The sequence below is a fragment of the Colias croceus genome, chromosome 3 (assembly GCF_905220415.1).
Source record: "Colias croceus chromosome 3, ilColCroc2.1".
Taxonomy (NCBI): domain Eukaryota; kingdom Metazoa; phylum Arthropoda; class Insecta; order Lepidoptera; family Pieridae; genus Colias; species Colias croceus.
This window is the reverse complement of record NC_059539.1, coordinates 8,130,219-8,145,401: the sequence shown is the minus strand read 5'-3', so window position 1 is coordinate 8,145,401 and position 15,183 is coordinate 8,130,219. Positions and strand designations below refer to the sequence as shown.

Genomic DNA, 15,183 nt, shown 5'->3' with positions numbered 1-15,183 from the left:
CTCAAGTTTTTCGCTCAGCACTTGGTGATTCATTTTGGTTTATATGTATAGGTGATATAAATACCTACACTTTTTAAAGAATTTTTATGTTTCTGTTATGTAAGAATTTTAACAATAAATGAGATTATTGAGTATATAATTTTTGAGTACGTCTACTACAAAGAAAACAAATTATAACGAGCTAAAAACTCACACTACCTAATTACTTATGCTTTAAGTTTCAAATTTATTATTACCTATTTATTTTAACAGGCCGGCATCAATCGAACATCTGGACAGAATCTCAGCATCATCAAAAATGGCGGCTGACCATCCTATAGCGTGGGATAATTCGGGGGCCCGCAAGCCTCTCACTTTACCCCCAAATTTAACGCCTAAATTCTTTCAAAAATCACCCAGAGAGGCTCTACGGAGAGTCACGAGCTTACTAATACGAAAAGGTTAGTTGCCCTATAATTTACTATCTTTCCACGCGCGACTTCGTCCGTGCAGTCAAAGATAATTTCTATGGATATAAGATACGAGTGGTCCGCCCCGGCTTCGCCCGTGGTACATATTTCGCAATAAAAGGTAGCCTATGTCCTTTCTCGGGTATCAAAATATCTCCATACCAAATTTCATGCAAATTGGTTCAGTAGTTTAGGCGTGATTGAGTAACAGACAGACAGAGTTACTTTCGCATTTATAATATTAGTATGGATTTATCCGCGGTAATAGTACGGTAACAGCCTAATAGTAGGGAAGCCAAATACCAAGTCTTTGCGACGTGAAATAAGGACAAACATACATTTGCTTAATGGTTTTAATTAAATTGGTATTGTTGATAGTTTGTGAATCATTATGTTAAAGAAAACTATCATTGCGCTTTGTCAGTAAACAGGATACGCCATTCATTACCATATTGAATACCTAACAAGTTCCGCAAGAAACATATTTTATCTAGAGAATTTCCTACTGAATGAATTAATTCTATTAATTCTAATTTACAGAAAAGCCTATGCCTACCATATAAATGCAAAATGACCGATAATTATTAATTGCGAAATTCAGATAGGTATTTATATTTTTTCCTTGATCGATTTATCATGATTTGTCATATTATTGTATAGTATTGTATAAATTATGATTGCTTTTCAAGTCGTGTAATTTTATGCACATTATTTTATACAATTGTGTAAGCCCCTGTAAATGAGACAGATATTTATTTCTACCTGGATATCTGAAACCCTTGGTGTGTGGAAATCTCAATAAGTGTGACAAATTTGCTGGAGTCAAAGTCTCTCTTACCCAGGTTTCACTATATTTGTTATTACCTATACGGGAATTATAAATGCCTGTAACCTATCCTATTGTGAGAGATTTAAAACCATGTAAACCAAACGGTTTGAAAATTAGGTATGTGGTTTTCCTGCTCTTGTAGAAATAATTGTTATTTTTAGGATTGAATATATATGTAGCTCTGTCAAAAAAATCTTACTTATCTAAGCCTGTAATAATAATTAGTTATGACTTTCATTACGTTATATTTTGCTCAACGCTTTTTTTCCTCGGCTAATTACTTGCCCAAATTAACATAAATATAATAATATGACGTCAAAGCCACGTCATCAGTGGCATCTGCTAGTCTTATAAAATAAACAAAACGCCTACTGATCTCCGACTGTGAGTTAAAGTACTAATAAAATTAATAAATAGTCTAAAAATAAGTACGAATAAATAAATCAAACTTGATATTAAAATACGTAGGAATGTGTTATCAGTGTCAATACGATTGTTTACGTATATAACTGACGATAAATTTAAATGAAATAGTAGTGTCCTAATAATGCATTCTTTTTAGCAATCTAATGACGATCCTTTTACTATAATATTCTCTGCAAAATACACACACACACAAATAGATAGATACCTACATAATGTTATGTTACTACGATTACGAATTATCTATTTAACTTAGGTGTAAAGAAATCATATGAAACTTATTTCTATTACTTTATTAATTAATTGAGAAAATACAGTTTTTTAGTATGTTTGAATTGTATTAATTTAGCAACGAATTCTCGTTTAGTTTTCTCGAATGTCACTAGATGTCGCTACTGGTAACTACATTACATTTTATCGACAAACATAAATTATTTATTTGCCGTTAAACCGAGCGTTCAAGATAAAATTCAATAAACAATAACAGGATATTAATACTGTGTACAATAATTATGTATCACCAGATAAATGAACTTCCTTTTATTAATAATCACACTAATGAGTTTTGACTGAATCAGTGCACTGGAACCTAATTTTATTTATGTTGCTATTAATTTAAATTAAACTCTTTAAACATCTGTATGCTCATATTGATATTATTATTGTTCCAATCTCGAATAAACCTACACATTCGACCTATTGAACAGTATAACAATAAGGCGCTAACAATCGGTTAGGGGACCTCAAAAGTTTGGCTGCACAATAGCATCTAGCATACAATAGCGATTCTGTTACCTGCGGCATCAATATGTGCATAATAGTATGGCGTGCAATGATTCAGACGACGCCAACCGTTCGCCCTACATGACGGCAACCGTCGGCTGCGCTCTGACTCACGGCTCACCTCGAGTTTCAACGCGAGGGAGGATGCCTTTACACCCATATCCACTGATTAATACTATCGCGAAACTCGCCGAAGTAATAGATGTATTCCATTTGACTCATTTGTTTATTGCCCGTGTAAAATTTACTAGGAACGCTGGTATTGCCGATTTATACTTCAAAGAAAGTGCCCATATCTCGTGCTAGATTTCAGATAATAAATGTTAGCAAGAATATACTGTTACGTTCGTAGTGCGCGTATGCTGACGAAACCGGTCTCTGCCAAAGATGGCAACCGGTCAGGCTTTGAGGCCGACATGGCCGTACCAGCGCCCTACATATGACCTAACAGCTATCTCTCTGATAGGAGAAATAAATCGCTTCTCACCTAGACACACATACTCCGACCTTGTTGTGTACCAAGAAACATAAAACAACCCATTTGTTAGATAACCTAAAATTATCGTTTCTTAAATAAAGTATCGTGTTTATACATATTTCTTTTTTGGACCCAAGCCAAAATATATTTCATGGAATTCAAAGAGATGGCTTATTTGCAAGTGTTCTTGTCCTGTGACATTAATAAAGCTAAAGTATCTTTACGTTGAGTACAGTTCTGTTGGAACACTAAACACTTAGGTATACAGATCATCAATTCAATCAATTAAATAAGTTATTACCTTCCAACAGGAGTAATAAGTTGCAGTTATCGCTTTAACTACACGCCTTTTACTTTCCTTTGTTCATATCCGATGGTGATAACAAAATTGATATAACCATCATATCTCGCAGATAAAACCAGTAATCTTTTGCGTATGTAATCAACCCAATCGAGAAGACCAATTTGTTAGCTCTATAAGTATTTTGAACACAGTAAATATTAAATGATAAGTTTTAGTTTAAATACAAATTATCAAGGGAAGCTGTAAAAACGGAAATACGATCTCTTATCTACTTTCCGTTTGATTAGGTGTTCAAGCTTCTTTTTAAGATTTTTATGTCTTTTTTTTAATAGAGGAAATTAACAAATAAATGACATAATTATTATGAAAGAGTTATACAGTTCAAAATCTTTGAATAATTTGTTTATTTTTCTTGATATTAAATTTTCCGTACTGGAATTTACATGCATGGTCCATCAGGATCAAATTTCTTAGTTGACTACATTTTATTGGATTTATTATGAAAATTTTTAACTTGTTCGCTTGCATTGAATATTCCGATCCTGATCCCTTCTGCGCATTGTCGTCGAAACCACGCCACGCATGCAAATGGCGACACATCCGCCTTCGACCAAATCTACGACTATATCCGGTCGATGATACATATCCACTATATTCGCAAATGTTATTTTTCACATAACGATACGGTACGATTATATAGCTAGTGCCCATTTTAAAAATACCTACTTTAATGCTTTTACTCTAATGCAACTTAAAGACTGTTGAATCACATCGTTAAAGCATTATATATATTTTCTTATATACCTATTCAGTCTACATTATGTAATATTCGAATCAAAATATCAGGTTCAAGGACTACAAACCATTTGTAATTATGGCTTCGTGTACTCAAATATTAATGATGGCGTCATTTGTTACATTTTGATAACCAAACAGTTGTTCGTTTCATAAAAACTGCTTTAATACAGACATACGACATTTATAGTCGTATAACCTAAAAGCTTTTATGGTCATGTACCTACACGACTTTGACGACAACCATCAAAGCCATATGGCACTGTACAGTCATGATAAAAAATTAAAGACAAGATGAAATGTAAGGTATCTTAAAAAGTCATATGTTCTGTTTAAAGAATTGTAAACTTTTTTAAATATTATCATCTTGAATCGTCGATTTATAAAATTTAATGAATGGACCTGGAATGTAAAATTGTTCTTTCGCAACCCTTTACTTTTGAAATGTAAAGACACTCCGCTCGATATTACTAAAGTTGAGTTGTTTGTATCATATAGTTGTCCTTTTGTACGGCACACAGCACACTCGAGTAAGGCCACGTAGTAATTCAATACATCTCGGCGCCATGCTTGACTTAAAGCTCGTTCTTTTGTCATGTCACTTATATTCAACTTGTCTCATAAAAGCATGTCAAACCCGTATGTTAATTGTCTTCTAAAGAACAGCAGGAACAACAATTAAAAGAGTGCAATATGCGACTTAAATATCGTAAGATAACACGTGTCTGCTACCTATATATTTGATAAGTAAAAAGGTAATGAGTTGAAATATGCCTTCACATGATTCATGCCCTAGTTTATGTAACTCAGTCAAGACTAGTTTCTAGCAAGCTGTTAACCATATATGGATAGTCTTTATAATTTTAAATTGCTAGATTGTTTTAGTTTAAAATCTTGAAATACGTGTGTTAAATCTATACATAACACATGCAATTAATTTTCATACAAGGACGTTGCCCATATGTTATATAAATCCACCTGTACACACATACAGTACTTATGCACATTGGTGAAGTACCTACCTAACTAAATCAGTTTACTAGAATATATATATTTTATACAAATCTTTAATACAAGTCGTATTAGTACCTATCCATTGTCTGCGTTTTTAAGGAAAACATTTGCAGAATGCAGACTAATTGAAATCGGTCCCCTAAACAAGATATCACATGTGTCAATTCTAAAAATAACATTGCCATAGTTATTGTCCTTTTCCACTGTCGATAAATCGTATGTAAACTGAATACAATGTGTTTAAAATTTAAATAGTCTTAAAACGGTTTTTCCTGTTGTTGAATTCGCTTCCAAAATAAAATTACAACGGCCCTAATACAAAGCGATTATCGAGCGATGACTATATCACATATTATTAGCGAGATTCGCGTTTCGGTTTGTCGCCACATCTGGTATATGTCTAATGTTGGGGTCTATCGTACACATGGCGGATACTCATGTGAAGTCATACTTGTCGAGTATGGCCGCGTCGACGGTTAGATACGATTTGAGGCCGTGCGAGAGTCAACGCCACTGCCAAGGTCGGTTCGTCCGCCTCCGATGAACAATCGTAAGGAGTCAATGCAATAAAACAATATGTAGTATATATGTATGTGATAGACTTACGTATTTAACTAAAATGTTGCCTACTTAAAATATCAGAATATAAAATGGTAAGAGAATCATGTTAAACATCTGCGTATTGTACCTAGCGACGATGATGCAGGCATCAGTTTTATTTTATATTGAAGCCGGTTAGTATTGAGATAAAATATCACCGTATGCATCTATATGCGAAGGTCCGGCGTATTGTTAAAAATTGTGCGATGTTTTGCGAATGGTCTGCCGGGTTGAACGCTCGCTAACCGGTCCGACGGGCGGCCGCCGCAAAAAGGATCCTTCAGGGAACGCTCTGCGACCAACTGCCTCCCACCTCAGACCTCTATCTGTAGTCCGTACCGAGATATTTCCGGCCGATATTGATATAAAACAAGTCCTTACAAAACTCGATACAATATCACACGGTCCAACATTTTCTCGATAGATTACATTTAAATGTCTTTTTACTTACATATGTTTTAAAAATAATTTTATTATATCACCAAAGATTAGATAAAGAACTGTATCTGCCATATCATTCGGTAAAATCGAAAGATAAATGAAAAGTTGCATTTTGTAGATATAATTTTTGAGTAGGTACCTACGTCCTACATAAGGCTCAAAAACTACGAGTACCTATGATATTAATACATAATATTATAAAGATATATATGAGTCAGAACTTAGTAGAAGCATATACCTATTAGAAGTACTAAAATTGTTTTGTTAACATATGAAATAAAATTTTAACATTTCAAAGATCCATGAATCATATTATTTATATCAAAAATAGTTTTATTTTATATAGGTATTATGTTTTACCTAGTTACTTGTAAACGAGCAACTATTGAAGATGATTCTTAGACTCAACAATAATTCTTATTTGTTTAAGGAAACAATGGGAAGGAAAAGGAAAACACTCGAAACAAGGAGGCAACTTCACCTGCAGCTCGCTCAGCAAACGGTGAGCATTTAATATTAAGAATTAATTGCCAACAATGGATGATGAGCCATCGTGTCTCGTGAAACCTTTAACCTGTTAGATGCCATATTAGAGGCGGTATAGCAGCGTGAATGGGCGCTTAATGATCGCTCCGTTCCCACTGCGAGGGTTGCGGGAGGAGGTCGGTGTCGCACACATGCTGCGTCTCGGCTCCGGAGGGTTGGCACGGCGCGCGCAGCCGCGGCCACCCCACACGCTTTTCACCCCGAGTCCCGACGCACCGCCAGCCGCACCCGACCCGCGCTCCCCCGCACGCTGCTCACCTCGCGCCCCGCACCCCGCACCCTTTCACCCCACACCCCGCTCTGCAGGGGTGGCAGCCACTCTATACGACTGCCCGCTCCATACAATTTTGCGGAAATTGGAATTTTTCCCTTCAATCCGATACTTAACGTTCGATATCTTCTTCGCTGTCATTGCCACACTAGCACTCATAAATTAAACTTGTTTAATGATCTGTAAATATATCAATCCGCTCTCGACGATTATTGTCCATAAATATTAATAAATCATTTACCGTGATACGAGCCAAGAGATATACTAAACAATGAACGGGAGCTTTAAATAGTTTACATTACACGGTCGTCGGTTATGTAAATTCCACTGTTTAAAGCGATCACATTATTGAAAGGAAATAGTTAATAGATTTATGTAGAGTCGAATTAAAATATCGTTAATTATTTAATATAAATATTTTTAATATATTATCATACAATATGATATAAGAAATGACCGAACCTGTCGGGTTGAAAAATACTCATGCATAAATTACTTTTGTGTAGACAAAGGAATCCTGACGCCCAGCTGATATGATAATGGGACGTTGGTGCTTTGTGTCAGCATATCGTCGTACGTGACATATCAATGAAAACAACATTTAGATATGTAGTTATTTTAGAATGTTCACATTTAAAAACAAATCTGACGACTCACCGTTTTTTATACCTAGACCTTTACTGATAACTTCGTTCTTGGTAGGTACATAGTTACTGACTGCAGTCATATGTACCAAGAATCGCTATACAGAAAAATTGCATCAATAAAATTTGAACTTAAAATAATGTGTTGAAGTGAGGAACACATATAAATTTTTCCAAATTCTGTTAAAGACTAAATCTTTCGATAAAGGCACTAGACAAAATCTACCAACTGCCTTTGAAATCTATGAAAGAAAACTGACAATTGAGGGTATCAAATACCACATAATATTATCAGTAAGTATAATCGGTGAATTTTCAAAAAGTAATTGGGTCGTTGTAAAATCGTTCAAATTAATGAAGCATAAGTAATTATTTATCTTTGTACGTGGTCCAGTAGCGTTATTTCGGTATGACCATTGTTTCATAATAACGATGTCGGTCGAATTAATAACATAAGCCAAATTTAAAACAAATATTGTATCAAAAGGATCATTGGACTCATAAATCCATTGTATAAAACATATTTTATAAATAATAATTATTAACAGACTTTGCAATTTGACTCAAAATAAAATGCCTCATGGGCTTTCATTAAATAGCCTGATAATAATAAAAGTAATTTTCAAATGGATGTAAGCAGTTATTAAATGACGTCATAGTATGGCGTTCCCTTGTGAATCAAAAGGACAGCTGGCTAATTGATAAGAGTCCATATTATATAGTTTGGAGCACCAAGCTTGCGTCCAGTAATTATTAATTGAGATGGCTCTTTATGATGTATTGATGTGGTAAAGCATTTTGATTCTAGAACAAATACCTGTGAAAAGTAACATGAAAAACACTTTTTCACATTATCTTTGTCCCTTGGTCTAGATCTTCAGTAATTTAAAATATATAATTTTATACTATGTAATTTACAAAATAGGTTAATATCTTTAAAGTACTTACACGATATATTAAACTAACCTGTTCTGTCGAAATTTCTTCGTGAATTAATAAATATTCGTTACATTGTTCTTGTAATCTTCATTATACCTAAAATAGTTTCAGTAAAATTCTGCATTATTATCTTATGTGAATTGTTGAGTAGATATTTATATGAAAATGCATACAATGTTGATAATATAATTAATTACTTACGGTACACTGTACAGTACCAAAACTGCAGCGTCATTCGTTTAAATAACCACAAAATAATTTTTAGATACAGTTTCAAACGAGCAAAAGGCTATGCCTAAGTTTATATATCACAAAAGTCTATCGGCTTGCGGGTCAATGACCGACTCGACTTAACGATAACAGTAAAATTGCAATAATCACTTAACTAAATAAAGCATCATGAACATTGAAATATGAACATTATCCAATTTTTACCATTGACCTATTTACAAACAAAGAATAATAGAGCGGAATTTTCTTTGCTTTTCCACCACGGAACATCAGTAAAATTTTAAATATTAAAATAACTAATTCTACTTTTCACATAATTTTACCTCAGCAACATGGTTTCCCGTTTATTTCTGGCATAACTAGCAACGCCTAGTAAACATTTACACTGCTCCTGCCATTTGGACCTGGTCCAGGAAAATGCCTCATGAAATACTTATTTATTTATTTATTTTACTCTTTAATACAACTAAACAGACTTACATACTAGAACATACAAAAATAAAAGCAAGGAGCAGTTTAGTGTATTTGGCGGCCTTATCACTTAGTAGTGATCTCTTCCAGGCAACCAGGGCAGAAGGTAATCAGCTCAATTAAGTTGTGAAGGTAGGTCGAGAGAAAAAGAAAAAAAAAATAAATAAATAATAATAATAATGTTGTATAAACAAAAGAAAAATATATGAAAATTAAAACACATAACAATTTATAAATTATATACTGTACATAAACATATACAACACTACAGTACATACAAAAATATACTTATATAATATATATAATACATAAGTCTACTTATATTATACAAATATACCATAAATATATATACAATATACATATAATATATAATTATATACAATATTAATATAACAATTTAAAACAATAAAAGTTACTATGCCGAGTTGAAAGCGGATGACAGAAAGTGACGACGAAGGAGGTTTTTAAAAGATGATAAATTCTTAGCTTGTCTGATTGGTAGAGGCAATGTATTCCAAAGATTAACAGCAGTTACCGTAAAAGATTTCCCAAAAAAGTTGGTACGTCGCACAGGGACACATAAGGTAAGTCTGTCAACCGAACGAAGGGTATAGTTTTCATTGCGCATGAAGGAAAATTGGTTTCTAAGGTACATAGGAGCGGAAGGGTCAAAAAGGATACGGAAAAGTAAATGCAACAAATGCAGATTCCGGCGAAAGCGGATGGGGAGCCACTTGAGCTTTTTTCTATAGAAAGAGACATGATCATATTTCCGAAGGCCGAAAATAAATCTAATGCAAAAATTTTGGAGCCGCTCAAGTTTTTCAGTAAGCTCAACTGATAAATCAGGATAACATGCATCCGCGTAATCAAGAATAGGAAGAAGAAGGGATTGCGCTAGCATAATCTTCGTGGGAATGGGCAAAAAGTTACGAAGCCGCCGGAGCGTAGATGAAGCAGCATAAACCCTGCGGCTTAATTCCTGGACATGATTGGACCAGGAGAGCGTTTGATCAAACAGCACGCCTAAGTTTTTGACTACCTTTTGGTAAGGCAAGACTACGCCACCGATTTTGATGCTTGGTAAAATACCCCAGTCGATTTCTGAAATCATATAAGGACTACCGATTATGATGATATTGCTTTTGGAAGGATTGATTTTTAGTCCAAATTCATTGCTCCATTTAAGTATTGTTGCTAATTCAAAGTTACAAAAGTCAATTGCCTTAGGTAAGTCAGCGAGAGTAGACTGGGTATAAATTTGTAAATCGTCTGCATACATATGGTACGGAGCCGTCAAACGGGAACATAAGGAGTTGATGAAAATGGAGAAGAGGAGAGGAGACAAGACGCCCCCTTGTGGAACACCAGCAGAGACTCCGCACCAAGACGAGTGTTTGGAACCCATCATGATACGCTGCCTCCGACAAGTAAGGTAGGAACGGAACCAGTCAGTTACCAAAGGAGAAAAATTAATAACACCTAGCAAACCCAGCAGTATATCGAAGTCGACAGTAGTAAAAGCATTACTGAAATCTAAAAGAGCCAGAACTGTGAGCTGCTTATTGTCAATACCAGCACGAATGTCGTCTGTCACCTTGATCAAGGCTGTAGTCGTACTATGACCAGGGCGGAAACCAGATTGGAAATCACTGAGGATATTATGTGTATTAAGGAAGGTAGTAAGTTGTAGATGAAGGAGACGTTCAAGGACTTTCGAAAGGAAAGGTAGTATGGAGATGGGACGGTAGTCGGTAAAAGAATTAGGATTAAGTTTTTTGGGCAAAGGAATAACTTGAGCATCTCTCCAAGCACTTGGAAAAATGCCAGTTGAGATGGAGGTGTTGAAAATGTGGGTGATAATGGGAGCAATTATGTCAAGGATAGGAATGATCATATTACGGCTAACAAGGTCACAGCCAACTGCGTTTGATGATATTGACAATATGGTTTTATTAACGTCGCGATCGGTAACAAGACTGAAAAGGAAAGGAGGATAATTAGGAGAAGGGAGTGATGAGAGGTGGGCTAGAGTACGGTTTTTCACACTAGTTTCAAGGGAAGGAGACGACGTAAAGTGCACATTTAGCTGATCGATGTTTATATTGCTAGGAGTGTTATGCGTCACTTTACCAGCTCCTAAACTTTTCAAAAATTTCCAATTTGAAACCGAATCACCGTTCTCAAGGGATTTATGGATGTGACGTCGTTGAGCGTCTCTGCACAATACGTTGCAGCGATTACGTATACTTTTGTACTTTGCCCGTGCTTCGTCCGTCTGAGCAGTCTTAAGTTTACATTTAGCTCGATTCCTTTTAGAAGATAAACTTTTAAGCTCTGGTGAAAGCCAAGGTGCCGGGGTGTGCTTCTTTTTAACGGGTCGTAGAGGTGCATGTTTGTCATACAAATCAATAAGCAAAGAGTTAAATAATGATACTTTCGTATCAATTGACTCAGCGTCATACACCTCACGCCAACAAATATTCTGCGCATCACAGCGGAGTGCATTTTTGTCCATTCCCACAAAGTTACGAAGCAGAAGAGTGGAAGGTTTGAATTTAGGGGATTGGAGCTTATATGAAAGGTAAATGAGGTCGTGAAAGGAGAAGGCATCGGCAGAACACTGCCCATGCTTGGATATGAAGTTTGGAAAGGAAACAATCATAAGGTCTATAAGTGAAGGATTACAGCCAGGAAAGTAGTGAGTAGGATTTGACGAAAGGGTGTGGAGATTGTGAGAGTTGAGGATGGAAAGCAGCTTATTAGCACGGGTGTCACCTCGGAGCAAACATGTGTTAAAATCACCCATAAAAATTAAATGCTCATATTGGGGAGACAGGTTACCAAGGAGGTTTTCAAAGGAGGAAAAGTAATCAATGGAGAGAGAAGGACTGTAGAAAACGCCAAGGAGGATTTTGGAATGCGACAAATGGACTTCGATGAGGAGATGTTCGATGGAATTATGAGGAGGAGGCTGAGGGGAAGAGCAAATTAATTTAAAGGGGATGTGAGACCGGAGGTAGATCGCAACGCCACCGCCTCCCTTGCCAACACGATCGTTGCGTATGAGGTGAAAACCAGGAATCGAATAAGCAGCAGAAGGATGACAAGGTTTGAGCCAGGATTCAGAGACAAGGATGGCATGGATATTTCTTGATGTAAACGATGAGAGCATGTCAGGAAAATGTGCCGGAATACTTTGTGCATTTATGTGGATGGCATTAAAATTTTTAGGGACATCGTTAAATAAGGAAGTAAGGGAAAAATCAAGAGGAGGTGGAATAGCACTATGAAAACTATCTTCGCTACAGAGCGATGATTCGGATAATAAATCGGCATTAATGTCAATATTTATACTAACATCTGACATGTAATGATATAATATATAATATATAAATAAATATCTATAAATTAAAAACAATAAATATTATATACAAAATGCAAATAAATATAATAATAATAAATAAAAAAAAACTAAAGTTAGAATTTATACGACAAAGGTATGCTCGATTACCCTGTACCCACCGCAACAGTAAATGTAACATAAGTAAGCACTAAGTAATTAAATAAAAATTGACAGTATGACAGTTTTAAAAGAGAAATCGAAAGAGAATAAATAATTAATATTTAACAATAACGCCACTTATTTTAAACATAAAAAAAAGAACATAATCTTAACAGAAATAATAACTGGCAATATCGACTTTAACAATGACATTGATTTTTGACAACCCATGACTTTGACAATTAGACATCAACAAACAAAACAACATTGATAACACATCATGTTATTGTAACGAAAGTGAAGGTACGCTAATAAATACATTTGCAAAGAACGGTATCCATAAAAAGTTAAGTAAAAGCAATACACTGAAATAGAAATTAACTATTAAGTACTTTGAGAGTCAGCTAACATTCAAGTAAAGAATTAAGTATAAGCCAATTATGGAATAAAATAAGTAAAAGTTTAAGAAGGAAAGCATAACATAATCTTGGAAACTGATATTATATAAAACAAGTCTACTTAGCTCTAGTTGGCCTTTTAGAGCGAGGAACACCTCTTATATCTTTAGAAGGGTCACTATTAGAAGCTGATGAACTTGGAGGAGGCTTGTTATTCACAGCAACATTACAAGGGATGCACTTGAGATCACCAACACTCTCAACGCGATGACGCGCTCCTTCTGAGTCTATGACGAATATTCTGCCATCCCTGGTCCAACACTTGGAAACGCCAAACTGGTTCCTAGCAGCCATGAAAGTTTCATGTCGGCTTTTGGTGAGGAATTCGGACAAGGTGATGCCAGAGCCCTTCAACTTAGTCTTGGATGACCATATCTGCTGCTTTGTATTGAGGTCACTTATTCAGATAGTAAACATGTGTGATGTGGTATAGTTTTTCAATTAGATTTTCATTCATTCGAAATCATTCAGCGGTGATGTAAGAATTTATTGCTTCAAGGAAATGCCCTTGAATACGATGTAACTTATGTAATATAAATTATAATGTACATTATAACTACATCTTCTATCATCATCAACTAAAATATTTTTTTTATTTGCAAAAAAAACTGAACGAATAGAGAAATAATAAACGAAGCTTTTTTTTCATTTTAACATGTGATCCACATATTATGTTTATTAAAAATGTATTATCAGTTTTAACAATAATTGCAGTACTCTGTAAATTAGTGAGTTTTTTTATTAATAAAAGTTATATTTACAAGAAATATGTATATATTAAAGTGATCAATATGTAGTTATAAAAAAAGATAAGACTGTCATATAAATAATGCAGTAAAATATTGATAGGAGTAATGACTGACCGCTATTGATGATGCTATACCTAGGTACCTACATTCTCGACCAAAAGTACATTGAACCCACTTGTCTACAATTAATAATTCATTTTGCAGTAGCGGAAATTTCAGAAATATTTTTATAAAGTTTTATATATATTTTTTAATAACGCGCTGAATTCGTAAGTACCTAATCTGAGCAATTCTGGGTAAACATTAATAGATATGCGTCTAGTTATTATAGATGAATCACTCAAAATTATTCTTTTCCTGTAATCAATGTGACATACCCTATACGAAAAATGCTTTATCCCAAGAATGTAGTACGATTTTGACGACCTCATTAGTAAACGAAAGTGAGTCAGCTCTTGATAACAGCCCGTGGTCACTTTGAGTTTAAGCTTACTTATCTAAAATATTTTTGTTCTATTGAACGACAAGTGTAATTACAACGAAAGATACGAAAATCGAAAGCAAAATTGTTTTCTCTCATTACAATTTTAGATTAGGTAGTTTAAATGTAATGTTTAGTGTTTACGTAATAATTTAAGTACTATCATCGAGGTAAAGAGAGAAAGGTTGCCGACGCGAAATAATTTAAATTTCATAAAAGAGACTACGCACTTTACAAATACCATTAGAGCTTTACCAATACTTGTTTCAGAAGGAACATTCCTAAAGAAAAATTACTAAAACAATCAAATTTTTAAGTACGAACCATACCTAAATTCGGTGAACGGTTTTTATTATATTATACTTAACTATCAACTTATTTACTAACTAAAAATAGTATATAAAAATGCACAAACATTAATTATTTCTATTTTGTATGAAATTATATTCTCTGTTTCATAAATTTTCATATATTAGAATTTAGATCGTACTTTTAAGTTTCATGATTTTAGCTCTTAACATTCATTAATCTCGATTCTCGCTCGAGGTAATTTGGCTTTCTCTTTAGTTAATTAGTGCACTTCTCTTTTCTCACTTGCCCACAACTCATGTGCTTCTAAGATTTAATTGTCTACATTGAACACACCAAAAACGAAAATTATTGTTTCATCTACTCGGCGCTATGTAGAGCAGAAAATATTAAAACTGCTTAACATGAAAAATGGAAACTAGCCGATTAGTAAATTTTTTTGTTACTAAGGATATATTTAGAA

The 15,183-nt window shown here is 34.5% G+C and overlaps 1 protein-coding gene across 3 annotated transcripts in view; it reads left to right on the top strand.

Moving 5' to 3' along the window:
• Positions 1 to 15,183, top strand: part of LOC123706435 — a 90,572-nt gene that overhangs the window by 71,969 nt on the left and 3,420 nt on the right. For all 3 annotated transcript variants that reach the window (XM_045655707.1, XM_045655708.1, XM_045655706.1), the window contains 2 exons: positions 253 to 440; positions 6,547 to 6,618. In XM_045655707.1, coding sequence (XP_045511663.1) covers positions 253 to 440; positions 6,547 to 6,618 — 260 coding nt within the window. The remainder of the gene's footprint in view (positions 1 to 252; positions 441 to 6,546; positions 6,619 to 15,183) is intronic.